The sequence below is a fragment of the Bubalus bubalis genome, chromosome 14 (assembly GCF_019923935.1).
Source record: "Bubalus bubalis isolate 160015118507 breed Murrah chromosome 14, NDDB_SH_1, whole genome shotgun sequence".
In the NCBI taxonomy this organism is placed as follows: Eukaryota; Metazoa; Chordata; class Mammalia; order Artiodactyla; family Bovidae; genus Bubalus; species Bubalus bubalis.
In genome coordinates, this window is record NC_059170.1 from 3,981,889 (window position 1) to 3,996,365 (window position 14,477).

Sequence of the window (14,477 nt, forward strand, 5' to 3'; positions counted from 1 at the left end):
GTTTGTAGTGATGCTTCCTAAGACCCATTTGACTTCACATTCCAGGATGTCTGGCTCTAGATAAGTGATCACACCATTGTGGTTATATGGGTCATGAAGATATTTTTTGTACAGTTCTTCTGTGTATTCTTGCCACCTCTTCTTAATATCTTCTGCTTCTGTTAGGTCCATACCATTTCTGTCCAATATTTATTGTGCCCATCTTTGCATGAAATGTTCCCTTGGTATCTCTAATTTTCTTGAAGAGATCTCTAGTCTTTCCCATTCTGTTGTTTTCCTCTATTTCTTTGCATTGACAGCTCAGGAAGGCTTTCTTATCTCTCCTTGCTATTCTTTGGAACTCTGGGTGTATCTTTCCTTTTCTCCTTTGCCTTTCACTTCTCTTCTTTTCTCAGCTATTTGTAAGGCCTCCTCAGACAACCATTTTGCCTTTCTTTTTCTTGGCAATGCTCTTGATCACTGCCTCCTGTACAGTGTCACTAACCTCCATCCATAGTTCTTCAGGCACTCTATCAGATCTAATCCCTTGAATCTCTTTGTCACTTCCATTATATAATGGTAAGGGATTTGATTTAGGTCATACCTGAATGGTCTAGTGGTTTTCCCTACTTTCTTCAATGTAAGTCAGAGTTTTGCAATAAGGAGTTCATGATCTGAGCCATTCAGCTCCTGGTCTTGTTTTTGATGACTGTATAGAGCTTCTCCATCTTTGGCTGCAAACAATATAATCAATCTGATTTCGGTATTGACCATTTGGTGATGTCCATGGGTAGAGTCGTCTCTTGTGTTGTTGGAAAAGGGTGTTTGCTATGACCAGTGCATTCTCTTGTTAAAACTCTGTTAGCCTTTGCTGTGCTTTATTTTGTACTCGAACTATATTACAACTATAAATGCCACTTATTTGAGGTTTTAGCCTTATCTGGGGCCATGTTTCTGCAAAGTGATGAGTTTCATGGGCTGGTTCCATTTTTTAAAAACATGTATTAAGATAAATATAGTCATTAAAATAGTAATGTTCAGGAATGCATCACCTAAAAATCCGATGCCACCGGTCATGTGTGCCCTGACTCTCCATGCAATACAAAACCAGTGCGTGGTGTAGAGCTGGGTCGTTTCACGGGTTGCTGGGAGCACGGTGGAGGCCGTGCAGAGCACAGCAGCACTGAAGGCAGCAGTGGCCCGCTTATATGTTTCCATGCTAGATCTTTAAATCGTTAAGAAAAATCAAAATGAGATTCATTGAGGTCCCTGGGATGGCGGTTACTCCGTGGAGCCCAGTATTCTCACCCAAAGTTGTGGCGATCCGCAGAGCCTGCTGTCTCACCCAGGGTGCAGGTGTCCAGGGGGAGGCCCAGCCCTCCGGGCGGGCTGTGGGCCGCAGCAGCTCACGGCGAGTGTCCGTCTGTGCCATCCCGCAGATTGGCCTGTTTGACCTGGAGGTAAACTGCCTCACGAAGATCCTCTTCGGAGCCCTGGTGGTGGTGTCCCTGGTCATGGTCGCCCTCCAGCACTTCGCCGGGCGCTGGTACCTGCAGATCATCCGCTTCCTTCTGTTGTTCTCCAACATCATTCCCATCAGGTGCGCTGAGAGCGAGCTGGTGCCGCAGTGTTTGCGCGTCTCTGTCTCTTTGAAGGCTGTGCTTTTGTGGTTTTGAGAAGGAGCTGGTCCCTTGTAAGGGCTGACCCGGAACAGGCGGGGTGTCATTTGTGCCGATGTTACGGCACCCACGGTGTGTGTGTTGGAATCGGCATTGAGGTACAAGCAGCTTTTTGGTGTGTCCTGTTAACCCGTGTGCTCTGGTTTTCTGCCCAGCCTGCGTGTGAACCTGGACATGGGCAAGATCGTGTACAGCTGGGTCATTCGCCGGGACTCAAAAATCCCCGGGACCGTGGTTCGCTCTAGCACGATTCCTGAGCAGCTGGGGAGGATTTCCTACCTACTCACAGACAAGACGGGTGAGTGTCCGGGGCCCTTGCAGGATTCAAAGTCAGAGAAGATGCTTGGACTATCTTTCTGGAGGTATTAGAGATGAGTGTTGCAGTTCTTTTATCCTCTTCATCTTTGGATGAAGATAGACTCCTTGGTGGACACGATGATGATAGCAGCAAAGCCTTACTGAGAGCTAATCGTGTGGAAAAGCACTGTTCTGGGTGTCTATATCTGGTCACTTAATCCTCCCCTGATATTGTGAGCTTGGAGTTATTAAGTGACTTGGTTACATGACTTGTCAGAAGCATATCGTGGCAGAAGTAGGCTTTGAACTCAGACAGACTGGCTTCAAGTCCTGACCCTGAAACCACATCTTAAAATGCCTCTTTACAGTCTAGCACCTGTCAAGTTACGAGGTGGTTGTAGTGGTTGAGAGCAAGTGGGGAGACCTGGGTTCAACCTGCATCTCTACCATCTAGTGAACATGGGATAAAAGGGGATCTGTTGCAAAGATCCGGGAAGGCAGAGCAAAGCTAGATTTCAGGAAGAAGAACCAGGCAAGTTCTGGCTGTGTCAGTATCAGGATGGTCTCTTGACTTGACAGTACTCATCTGTTGTCTGTGCGTCTGTCTGGTCAAGGGTTTGATTCCTTCAAGATTGAATCTGATTGGCCTCGTGTATGTCATGTCCTGCCCTCTTGGCCAATGGAATGAGTCAGGCACCCTGACTGGCATTCTCTCTAGACCATCCCACGGACCAAGGATGATCATTTCCCCTGGACCTCTAAGATTCTGTTTTTAGAAGAAATTCTTGGATTCCAGGCTGACAGAATATCACAGATGTCTACTCCAGCAGAAGCAGTGCTGAAACCAGTGTGTGACATAGAGTAAACCCTCAAAAAAACAAAAACAAAAACAAAGAACTCTCGTTACTGTTAATAATAGTGAGAGCTTCAGGATGCAGGCACAGTTGCTCCTTGCTTTGTGTTCCAGGAACTCTTACCCAGAATGAGATGGTTTTCAAACGGCTCCATCTTGGCACCGTAGCCTATGGCCTCGACTCAATGGATGAAGTTCAAAGCCACATTTTTAGTATTTACACCCAGGTAAAGCCTTCTGTTTTGATATCCAAAGTGATTTTTAAAAATATTTACTAGCATCTCTATTGGGAAGAATTCATAATGCCATATGATTCACCCATTAAATGTGTACAACTCAGTGGGTTGTTTTGAATACGCAGAGCTGTGTAACCCTTGCCACAATCTGTTTTTATCTTCATCGCCCGAAAGAGAACTGCCATACCCACGAGCAGTCGCTCCTCGCTTCCCCCCACCCACCTTACCTTCCAAGCCCGTGGCAATCACTGGCTCTTCATATTTTGAATAAACCTGCAGTTGAGGTTTTTCCCGTCTTCCTCATCCCAAGGGTTGATCTACTGAACTACGACTAATGGATGGTAGGGGAAACACGGAAGAAAATTATTTGCCAATAACTAGTATCAGAAACAGAGAAGGCAGTGGCACCCACTCCAGTGTTCTTGCCTGGAGAATCCCAGGGATGGGGGAGCCTGGTGGGCTGCTGTCTCTGGGTCCGCTAGGAGTCAGACACGACTGAAGCGACTTAGCAGCAGCAGCAGCAAAAGCTCTGAGAATGTGATGGTTCTCCTTCAAGCTTATAGACATGTTTACTTTTTACTTTTCCCCAGTTACGAGCAAAAGCAATCAGTAGTTAATGGACTGCTTGTGACATAATCACGGTGTAACTGATGAGCTTTAGTTCCTCATCTCTTTTCAACTCAGCGATCTCATGGAAGAAATGATCAGAAATGACTATCAACTTATCTGCTCCTGGTTTTCTCCCCCGCTACAATATTTTTCAAAACCAGTCATTTTTTTTTTTTTAGAGAAAGATATTACTTGTAAGTGTCCTAAGAGTCCTAAAATGTTAGACCGGTGGATCACCACCTTGGCTGTTCATCAGAATTCCTAGTGATGTTTTAAAAAACAAATAGAATAAAAGCAAAACAGAAGACATTGGCTTGGGCCTGATCCCCTAGAGATTCTGGCTCATTCAGATGCGCTTCTATGTGTTAAAGGAAAGATGATAAACAAGCAGTTCCCTTGGTAATTCTGAAAACACACCCAGAGCTGACATAGCTCGCATTAGACGAGCTACGGGGTTATGATACTGGTTTGAGGACAAGAGAATAGAGGCCATGTTTTGCTTGAATTTGTCCAAGTAGATACTGATTCTGTAGTCAGAAGGCCAGTTAAAAATGTATTTTTGTGTAAGGATCAGAGGTGCACTCTCTACATGCTTAGCAGCACCATCAGAGTCAACATTTTAATTTTCTGGGACATTTGCCGGCTGGCACACCTGGATTTCCGGGGCGTCTCCTGAACGCGGCGGGGCAGGGAGCAGAGTCTGGAAGCGAGTGTGGGTTTTACGTGAAGAACAGCTCGCTCGATCCACGTCGAGTCATTACCTACAGCCAGCACGAAGCACCTGCCAATCTGCTGGCTGCCTGTGTGGGCATCGTGGCTTGACTCTAAATGGATCCATGGACCTTTTTCAAAGATGGACTTTAAGACTGTTAGAAAATCACAGGGATGCGGTTGGGCTGGGGGGAGAAGCCACTGCCCACCCCTGTTCCTTTCCCCCTCTATCTGACCCGTCTCCCAGCGTCGAGTCGTGGGGTCTGTGCTGGGCTCCGAGTGTCACTCTCTAGGGGCTTCCCTCTCTGCCAGCTTCTGCCGCCCTGTCAAAGCTGATGGCTCCCATGTCGGCATCGACCCGACCTGGAGCTTTAGCCTGGAATCCTTGGCATCTGTGCTCACGCGTAAGGAGCTCAGTGTAACCACATCCCATCCTTCTCCCTGCATCCCCTGTGTGCTCAAAGTTGTTCTCGTCTTTGTAAGCACCGTGCCCCTTTGCCCTGTGAGCTCCGTCCAGGGGTTTGGGAGGTGCCCCTGCTTCCTGCCCCATGGCCACCTGCCTGCAGTCACAGGCCCGCCCCCCTAGACCACCTGCTTGGCTTTGGTTGTCATCCTCTCTCGCTCAACAGGCAGAAGCTGCAGTCTCCCTTGCCTGGCTGTCGGCAGAGACCCTGCAGGGTTTCCCTGCTTCGCTCCTCCCCGCCCTGGTCCTGGCAGCAGGGTCTGTGGCGTCCAGCGTGGCCTGCATCCCCTCCCCACCCTCACCCATGGTTCAGCCTCTCCTCCCGCTCACCCCAGTACACCCCGGCCTGCAGCTTTCTGGCCAGGGTCGGCCACTTCACTTCTGTGTCTTGGAGTAGTCTTCCCTCTGAACCGCCCCCCTAGTGCCCTCAGGACTCCCCCGCAGGGGTCACCGTGTGGATCGTCACGCTTCTCAGCCCCTGGCCGGGTCCCGCCTCCCTCGGAGCCCCGCGTCAGCGGTGCCGGCCTGCCGACGGTTACGTTAGATGGCGTCACGCGCTGCAGTACGTGCCCTGGCGGGAGGCACACCCCTGCCCATCCTGGTATTAAGAGCTTGTGGTATTGACAGAAGCCACCCTTTCTCCGATGTTTGTCTGGTTCAGCTTTGTGGCCCATTTTTGGGGGAGCGCAGATAAGCCTCTCAGTGAAGTGCCGAGAGTCAGAAAACAGCCTTTTTTACAGTGAACTCTCAGCACCGTTCCTTAACGGAGGCTCATAAATTGACTTGCCCATCCTGGCCTTGGTTTAAAAGAACGGGGTGTGACGGGGAGAGGCTGGGGCTGGTGTGGACACCCATCCCCCAGGGAGGCCATCTGCACCCTTCTCTCCGGACAGCGAAAAGCTGCCTCACGGATTCTTTGTGAGGACAAGTGTGAAGCCTTTCCTGTGTGTGTGTGTTTAACAGCTTTATTGAAGTATAACATACATACCATAACATTTAGCGATGTTAACTGTACTGTTTAATGCTTTTTTCAAGTAAATTTACAGAGTTGTGGAATCATCCCCACAATCCAATCTTACACCGTACCCACCCGCCCAGTGGGATTCTCCTGAGCCTGTTACAGCCGTCCATCTGCCCTTTAGGGATTAATAATAGGATGTTTATAGCAGTGTCTCCTAAATACAGCGTTTGGAACTCCTGGGTGAGATGGCCAGGGACCGAGTCAGAAGGTCTCGGAGTGGTGGCTGGACTTACAAATTTTAACAGGTGAACCAGGTGATTCCAAAGGGCAACAGAGGCGCTACAGCTACTTTGATTCTAATTATCTAGTTGCTCAGCCATGTCTGATTCTTTTGTGACCCCCATGGACTGTAGCCCTCCAGGCTCCTCTGTCCCTGGGGTTTCCCAGGAGTGGATTGCATTTCCTTCTTCAGGGGATCTTCCTGACCCAGGGATTAGTCCTGCATCTTCTGCATTGGCAAGGGGATTCTTTATCACCGCACCACCTGGGAAGCCCACCTTGAATCTAAGGTCCGCCGTTATCTTTCAGAATATCGCTGTTCTAGATCTGTGAACTCCAAAGCAGAGGGTGCAAGGTGACCCGTGGAGGTGCAGGAAGGAAAGATTTGAGTGTTCACGCACACTTCAGTTTATCATCTTCAAAATTAAAGCAAAATTTAAACCTTACTAAGAGCATGAAGATTGACCCTGGGACCCTCCCTCGATTTATCAGACGAACATTCATCAGAAAGGAGTCAGAATTCTGGAATTGTTTATTTTCGAAACGTTGGAATACAGACTGTTTTGAGTGTCTAGGTGACTGGTTTTAGGGATGTTATTTAACTAAATTAACCTCATAAAGAAGGCAGGTGGTTTTACACGATTCCTGCAGGGAAACTCCAGATGATTAATACAGGCCCAAACAAACCACAAAGAAATGGCCAACACATTATGAGGGAAACCCATGACAGGCTAGGGAGATGTGATGATTTTTCCTCTGGCTTATTGATTCACTTACTGACACCTTTAAAAAATTGAGAGATGGCTCACAAACCATAACATTTGTCCCCTTAAGCGTATGGGTCAGGGTTTATTGGTATATCCTCAGTGTTCTGCAGTCACCACGGCTATCTAATGTCAGAGTGTTTTCACCACTCCAAAGAGGGACCCTCCCTGCCTCTTAGACTCCCACCGTTCCCCAGTTGCTGGCAACCACCCATCTACTTTTTGTCTCTGTGGGTCTGCCCATTCTGGACATCTCAGATGCCTGGAATCAATCAATACCTTTTGCACCTGGCTTATTTCACTTGGCGTAACATCTCCAAGGTTTTTCCAGGTTGCAGCCTGTGTCAGCACTTCATGCACCTTTATGGCAAACAGATACGACAATTTGAATCTGTAATTTTAAATAATTATAATTTTAAATCTATAATCCTCAGCATATGTCATTTTGAACTTTTAGCTAACGCTGTGAAATATGCTCTCTTCTTTTTATCACGTCATTTTATAATCTTTTGCTGTTTCTCAATGCACAGTGTAACTTGAATACACATGTGGGAAAGGTACTTAAATTTTTTTCTCAACATGGTCAGAATATGGCAACCCACTCCAGTGTTCTTGCCCGGAGCATCCCGGGGACGGGGACGGGGGAGCCTGGTGGGCTGCCGTATATGGGGTCGCACAGAGTCGGACAAAACTGAAGCGACTTAGCAGCAGCAGTCTGTATATTGCCTGGAATATGGAATCATCTGTTTTATTTTACTCACCCTGGCAAGTGGAAGTATCTTTAACTTTTATTGATACATGTGTCTGAGAAAAATAATGACTATGGAAGCCACGTGGTGTCCTTTGTCAGAGAAAACCAAGACTAGTGGTTTTGAGTGTTGTTCTAGGCTATTTTATATGGGTACATTCTTATTTTTTTTTTAAAAACATAGTTCACTTTATTACACATATTTTGATCTGTGAACTGTGATTTTTCACTTAATAGTTTGCCTCTGATACTGTTGAAGGATTTGGTAGAGTTGGAATTTACTGAACGGTTTTTTCCCTTTTCTGTTTAATGAGTATGCTGGTGAGCATGTGAGTTTGTGGTTTACTTTCTGCGCAAGACGTGCGCGGGATGCGCTCGGCCGTCAGTGCGTGCTGTGCCCAGCTGCTGCGTCTCTTGCTTTCTGCAGCCATAGGGAGTACAGAGAAGGCTGTGTTTTCTCAGGGAAGAATTTTTACTCGTGTGTTTTTCTCTGGGACACAGAGCTTACTTTGTTTTTTAGTCATTAAAAAAGAATTCTAATCCTTTCTTAGGATGCATTTTTTTTGTTTTTTGACTACAGAAAAAATAAATTAATGTGGATCGGTGCAAAGAAAAAACATTGAGGTCACCTGTATTCACATCAGTCAGAGATTCCCGGTGTCAACACCTGACTGCATAAAACGCCACGCCATTTGACTGCCTTTGTGCGTCTGTGGAGATGTCTGCTGTGTTTCTCTCTCTCTGGTTCTTTTTTCTTTCCAACAAGAAGTCATTATATTTTTGTAATTCCTTTAAACTAGAGCTGAGGATCAAAATTATGTGTAGAATTGAAAAATATGTATATATGCCTGGGCCCTACTGTATTCTTTAAGTGACCGGGACCTGGGCATATATATTTAGATTTCTTAAAATCTTTCCTGATTATTCAGAGAAGCATTTCTGACTAAGACCCACTGTTAGAATAACACTGTCCAGCTTCCCTTTTTTGCCCACACATGTCGTAGTTATGATCCTTTTGAATGGTTTTATAACAGGGCCAGATAGGGGTAGAGTGAGGAATGCACCTCGGAAGGAAAATTCATTGAGATGGAAAAAAATGCAGTCATTAAGACAAATCATATTGTAATGCAGTATTTAAAAAACTCAAAACGAAGGTAAAAAATTCAAATCTTAAATCGACAGGCTGCAGTTGAGCACTTGCACAGGTTGGTCTCACCGTCCTCACCCTGGACTGTGGCAGCAGAGCGTGCGTGTCTGGTTCCCGCCATTGCCTTGCCGCGATGACCTCAGGGGCGGCATCATTCTTGGTTGTGGGGGCCAGCCTGTGCATTGTAGGCTGTCAGGCAACATCCGTGCCCTCCACTGTCTAGCTGTGTGTAGCACACTCCCCCTGCTCTTTGTGACAACCCCACGTATCTCCAGACACTGCCCGAGGAGGAGGGCAGAATCTCCCAAGCTGAGAACCCCTGTGTTATATGTGGTTCCGTTTCAATAAGTTGCCTTTGTCATACAGAAAGGTGTGTACTATTACATGGTAAATGTTAGTTGCTTAGTCGTGTCTGCCTCTTTGTGACCCCATGGACTGTAGCCCACCAGGCTCCTCTGTCCATGGAATTCTCCAGGCCAGAATACTGGAGGGGTAGCCATTCCCTTCTCCAGGGGATCTTCCCGACCCAGGGATCGAACCCGGTTTCCCACATTGCAGGCCCATTCTTTACACTCTGAGCCACTAGGGAAGCCCGGCTATTATGCAGTAAATGTTATATTTATTCAGTCACTTAGCCTGTAAGTCAGTTGATTCATTTGGAAGTTGTAGCTCTGAGCCTGTCTCTAGAAGAGTGGCCCTTTGAGGTTAATGAGTTATCAGCTCTGAGCTTTATTTGGAGAGTGACGTGGGGACCTGTTGAAACAGGAATTCCTTCTCTTCAATAGTGTACTTTTAAGCAGTTGCAACCCATTTGTGGTATCTGTTGATTTTATGAATGTTCATAAGTGGTAGTGTTTTCACTGCATTTGGAATAGAAGACGGGTAAGAGAAGGTGGATATTCATGGTGACTGAGCATTTAGTTTTTGTATTACTCTTTCCTGAAATATAGGCTGGGGTTCTCATCGGGAAATACCCTTGCCATGGATTATTAACGAGAAACGGAGGCCTCTTTTTTTTCATGGAGTCTCCAAGTCTCATTTGTTTGCTGGGGTAGCGTGGAATGACCGAGACACCCCACGGTGCGGGACACCCACCCCGGGCCCGAGGCAGGGGCCTGTGTGTGTGGAGAGCTTGATTCTTCACCCAACTTCTGACCTCACAAGGGCCTAGCGTGTCCCGCCCTCCTTAAGAGGACCGGTGGCTTCCCCCGTAGGGCAGAAAGGGCCGTAACCTGCCTCTGTGGATACCACATCTGTTTTTATTTTCCCCTGGTATTTTTTAAGTAAGAAGAAATGTGTGTAGGTTAAAGGGCCTACGGGGAGGAGGCTGGAGATAAACACTGTACAACGTGAAGCTTTTCCATATGGGCAACGTGGGGATGCTTAACAGCCGGACCCAGTGCAAACGCTGGCTGAGCCCCTCGTAGTGGCCAGTGCCTTCCTGGTGTGTGCGGATCACCATTTGGTGCGTGGAGGAGCCTTTTATTTGCAAGTTAAATCAGAATCGGTGGTTGTGACCCGTCTTCCCTGAAACATCTTAGTGTGTGTGCTTAGTTGCTTCAGTCATGTCCGCCTCTGCGATCCCATGGACCATGGCCTGCCAGGCTCCTCTGTCCATGGGATTCTCCAGGCAAGAACACAGGAGTGGGTTGCCATCTCCCTCTCCAAATCTGACCTGAGACAGGCCAAAACGATCTTAGTAGTAAAGGGGGATACGTATCAATTTCAGAGAGAGACAAAGGAACGTGGAGGCAGCAAGTCAGTTGCTTGTGACGTTGGTCTGATTCAGTCGCCGTCTTCTAGGTTATTGTCAAGTAGTTCCTTGATCTGAGAGTGGGGTCTTTGCAAAAATCTGGGCTGTGTTTCTCTTTTTGCCTTGCTCTGGAGTGGTTTCACCTGGAATGCAAAGCCCCAGGGCTCTGTGTTATCCCACATTTAAAATATTAGTGGAAGTATCTGACTCCCGTAGACATAATCAGATTGCTTCTAAAACCCAAAGGTTTGTGAAAGATACCCTTAATTCAGCCTTCCCTTCAAACCCACTGTTGCTGAAACTTGCCAGCCAGAGCAATTACTTTGTCAAAGGTCTTGTTATTGCTCCTAATGGTAAATAATAATTTGGTCCAGGTGCTGAGGAATGTGGGCAAAAAAATGAAGACACACGTCCACGGCCAGAACATAAATTACAGAACTTTGAAGAAAAAAAAAAACATTCTTGATTTAGCTTCACTATGAGAGGGGACCTTTCTGTAAATCTTCAGTCCTCGTTATAATTTTAGAGTTAAATTCTTTATAATTAAAAGCACTTGGCAAATAATGATTCATTTAAACTGTAGTTCTGATATATTACTCTAATTATTGTTACCATGCAGCGCCCTTTGGCCTGGAAGTGAAACCTGTGTCCTCTTGACACCAGAGGTTAACAGAGCAGGAAGCCAGAGCAGTGTGTGTGTGCCTGCGTGACCAGAATAATTTAGTAATTGTCTAATTACCTGAGCAGTCTGATGCCACTGCTAAAAATAGTATTAAAAAATTAAATGAAAGTCTTTTCTTGTTTCTCATAACCCATCTGTTCTCTATTTTGGGAAACCATGTGCTCATGGGTATAAAACATGATTCATTCTAAAAGATCAGATCGCTTCTCCTCTGTTGGATAAAATATGTTTTTAATGGGACGTACTATTCAGTAACTCATAAACAGCTCTCACTTCCGAGACTCAGTTGTGGAGGTAGGGAGGCTCTGATATTTTGTCCTAAATTGTGACTTAAAATCTGGAACCGATGTTGGTCAATTTGATATTTATTTCTTCTTAAAACTGGGGGGGGGGTGTCAGATGAGGACTTCTCACCATTATCTCAGGAAAATTAAGTTGTTTGTTCAACAGATATCGGAGGCAAGTTATGTCCTGCCCTTGGTACTAGAATTCAGTAGACAAGCTATCTGTTCTCACGATCACGATCTAACAGGAGCGTGAGCAGGTAAACAAGCCAGTTTTAGCCTGTGAGACACTGGCACCGGTGCCGTGGCAGCGTGCTTCCCAGTGGGGCGGGCACAGGAGGCAGAGCCAATTAGGGGGTCAGGGGGAGGCATCTTTGAGGAGGTGACGTTGAATCTGGGGCCTGAACGATGAGGTGGAATGAGCTAATTCTGCAAAGATGTGGGAAACAGTCTTCCAGGCAGTGGGCACAGCAAGAGCAAGGGCACTGAGGCAGGATAAGGAGCTTGGAGAGAGGCTGGTCAGGTGGGTCATGGGAGGTATCTGAGTTTTACTGATCACTAACTCATAGACTACTGACAAGTAGTCTTTTTCTAGTGGCCTTAATTTTTTGTTATATTTTAAGGCAATAGAGCAACTCAGCACAGCATAGAGCAAAGCAGTAGAACCCATTCTTCAAAGCAGAGCCTTCATGGTACCCAACGGTACACAGGTGGGGATGGGACTGCTTGTCCTCCACGTTTGATGCTGCTGAGTGCGTTTCTCAGGGTTCCACTACTCCACATGTGGGTTGAAAACCAGCCCCTAGTCCACTCCTCTCATTGGCAGTAAACCGAGGCCCAGAGGGCAGATGGGCCTTGCTTGAGGCCACACAGCTGTTCACACCTAACCTGAGTATCAGACTCAAATTTCTCACCTTCAGTTCAGTTCAGAAGCTCAGTCGTGTCTGACTCTTTGTGGCCCCATGAACCACAGCACACCAGGCCTCCCTGTCCATCACCAACTCCTGGAGTCAACCCAAACCTATGTCCATTGAGTCGGTGATGCCATCCAACCATCTCATCCTCTGTCGTCCCCTTCTCCTCCTGCCCTCAATCTTTCCCAGCATCAGGGTCTTTTCCAGTGAGTCAGCTCTTCGCATCAGGTGGCCACAGTACTGGAGTTTCAGCTTCAACATCAGTCCTTCCAATGAACACTCAGGACTGATCTTCTTTAGTTTGGACTGGTTGGATCTCTTTGCAGTCCAAGGGACTCTCAAGAGTCTTCTCCAACACCACAGTTCAAAAGCATCAATTCTTCGGTGCTCAGCTTTCTTTATAGTCCACCTCTCACATCCATACATGACCACTGGAAAAACCATAGCCTTGACTAGACGGACCTTTGTTGACAAAGTAATGTCTCTGCTTTTCTTTTTACCATGTTGCTCAAAACCTTTTCCCCAAGACTTAACCCATAAGGAGGACAAGCCATGTGCTGAAAGGTATAGAGAAGAGGTGGATGAGGGCTGTGTAAGCTGGGCAGCCGCTTCTTAGACAAGAATTAGGGTCCTTGGTCGGTGCCAAAGGCAGAGCCTGAGCACACTTCAGTTAACCTTGAAAATCGACCTTGTGTGCACTTCTGGTACCATTTTGCAGTATGTCTTTACTGACGTTCTCCCTGCCCTGCCCTGGGATGCTCATCGCCCTTTAGAGCCCCGTTGAGGCTGTCTTCCATTTTAAACTGCGAGGAATGTACAGGTCAAACGGTGGCTCTAAACTGGGCAGGATTTTGGTCTCCGTGGGGCATTTGGCAACCTCTGAAGGCATTTTTTGTTTGTTCTCCTGTGACACCTGGGGTTGTTTCTGGAGTCTAGGAGATGGAGACAGAGACGCTGCCAAGCATCTGCTACACACAGTATGCGCCCCCACCCAATAATTATCCTTCTCAAGTATGAGCAGTTGCTGTTTAGTCGCTCAGTCATGTCCATCTCTTTGGCAGCCCCATGGACTGTAGCCCACCAGGCTCCCCTGTCCATGGGATTCCCCAGGCAAGAATACTGGAGTGGGTTGCCATTTCCTTTTCCAGGGGATCTTCCTGACCCATGGATGGAACTTGCGTCCCCTGCATTGGCAGGCAGCTTCTTTACCACTGAGCCCCAGGGAAGCCCCACATGTCAGCAGTGCTGAGGTCCTGGTCTGAAACCCCAGCATCGCTGGCAGTGTAGTGGAGCCCCCGACACCACCCAGCGTTCCCGGGTAGAATCGCCCACATACCCTAGACTGTCATTTCTTCCTTTATTTTGTGTTTGTTTTTGGCTGAGCCCCAGGGACTGAACCCCTGAAGTGCGCGCCTAGGGTGGCACGTGCTAGAGCAGCGAGGCCGCCGGCCCCTCCCTCCCCGGAGGCCCCTCCGTGTCCTGGCCCTCCTCGCTGTTCTCCTCTCCCGCAGCAGCCCCAGGACCCGCCGGCTCAGAAGGGCTCCGCGCCGACCACCAAGGTGCGGCGGACCATGAGCAGCCGCGTGCACGAAGCTGTCAAGGCCATCGCGCTCTGCCACAACGTCACCCCCGTGTACGAGTCCAACGGCGTCACCGACCAGGCCGAGGCCGAGAAGCAGTACGAGGACTCCTGCCGCGTGTACCAGGCGTCCAGCCCGGACGAGGTAAGCCCCGCGCACGCCCGCCGCCCGGCTGCGCCGCCTGGAGCCGCCTGTTGGGGCGGCGCGAGCCAGGTTGATGCTGGGCCCGTAAAGGCCCCGCCCTTCCTCCGGAAGGAGCAGTCATAAATCAGGGAAGAGCAAGAGATCTGTGTGGTTCAGACATCCAGCACACGGGACACAGGTCCCTTAAATGAACCACATTCCTTCAGAAAGCTTTATTGATACAATCCACATAGCATGCAGTTGCCTGTTTAACGGAAATACAGCTCAGTGTTAATAGTATTTTCGTGGCGTTCTCTAACCTCACCACAGTTGATTTTATTTAATTGATTAGTGAATTTTTATTTCGGCTGCACAGGGTCTTTGTCGTGGTGCTTGGCCCCAGTCGTTGCTGCGT

At 47.8% G+C, this 14,477-nt stretch overlaps 1 protein-coding gene across 10 annotated transcripts in view; it reads left to right on the forward strand.

The window, feature by feature from the left end:
* Positions 1-14,477, forward strand: part of ATP9A (ATPase phospholipid transporting 9A (putative)) — a 127,825-nt gene that overhangs the window by 66,584 nt on the left and 46,764 nt on the right. For 8 of the 10 annotated variants that reach the window (XM_044927512.2, XM_044927517.2, XM_025263277.3 and 5 more), the window contains 4 exons: positions 1,419-1,579; positions 1,814-1,956; positions 2,923-3,035; positions 13,871-14,083. In XM_044927512.2, the coding sequence (XP_044783447.1) occupies positions 1,419-1,579; positions 1,814-1,956; positions 2,923-3,035; positions 13,871-14,083 (630 nt within the window). The remainder of the gene's footprint in view (positions 1-1,418; positions 1,580-1,813; positions 1,957-2,922; positions 3,036-13,870; positions 14,084-14,477) is intronic. The other 2 variants (XM_044927513.2, XM_044927519.2) reach the window with 2 other exon arrangements.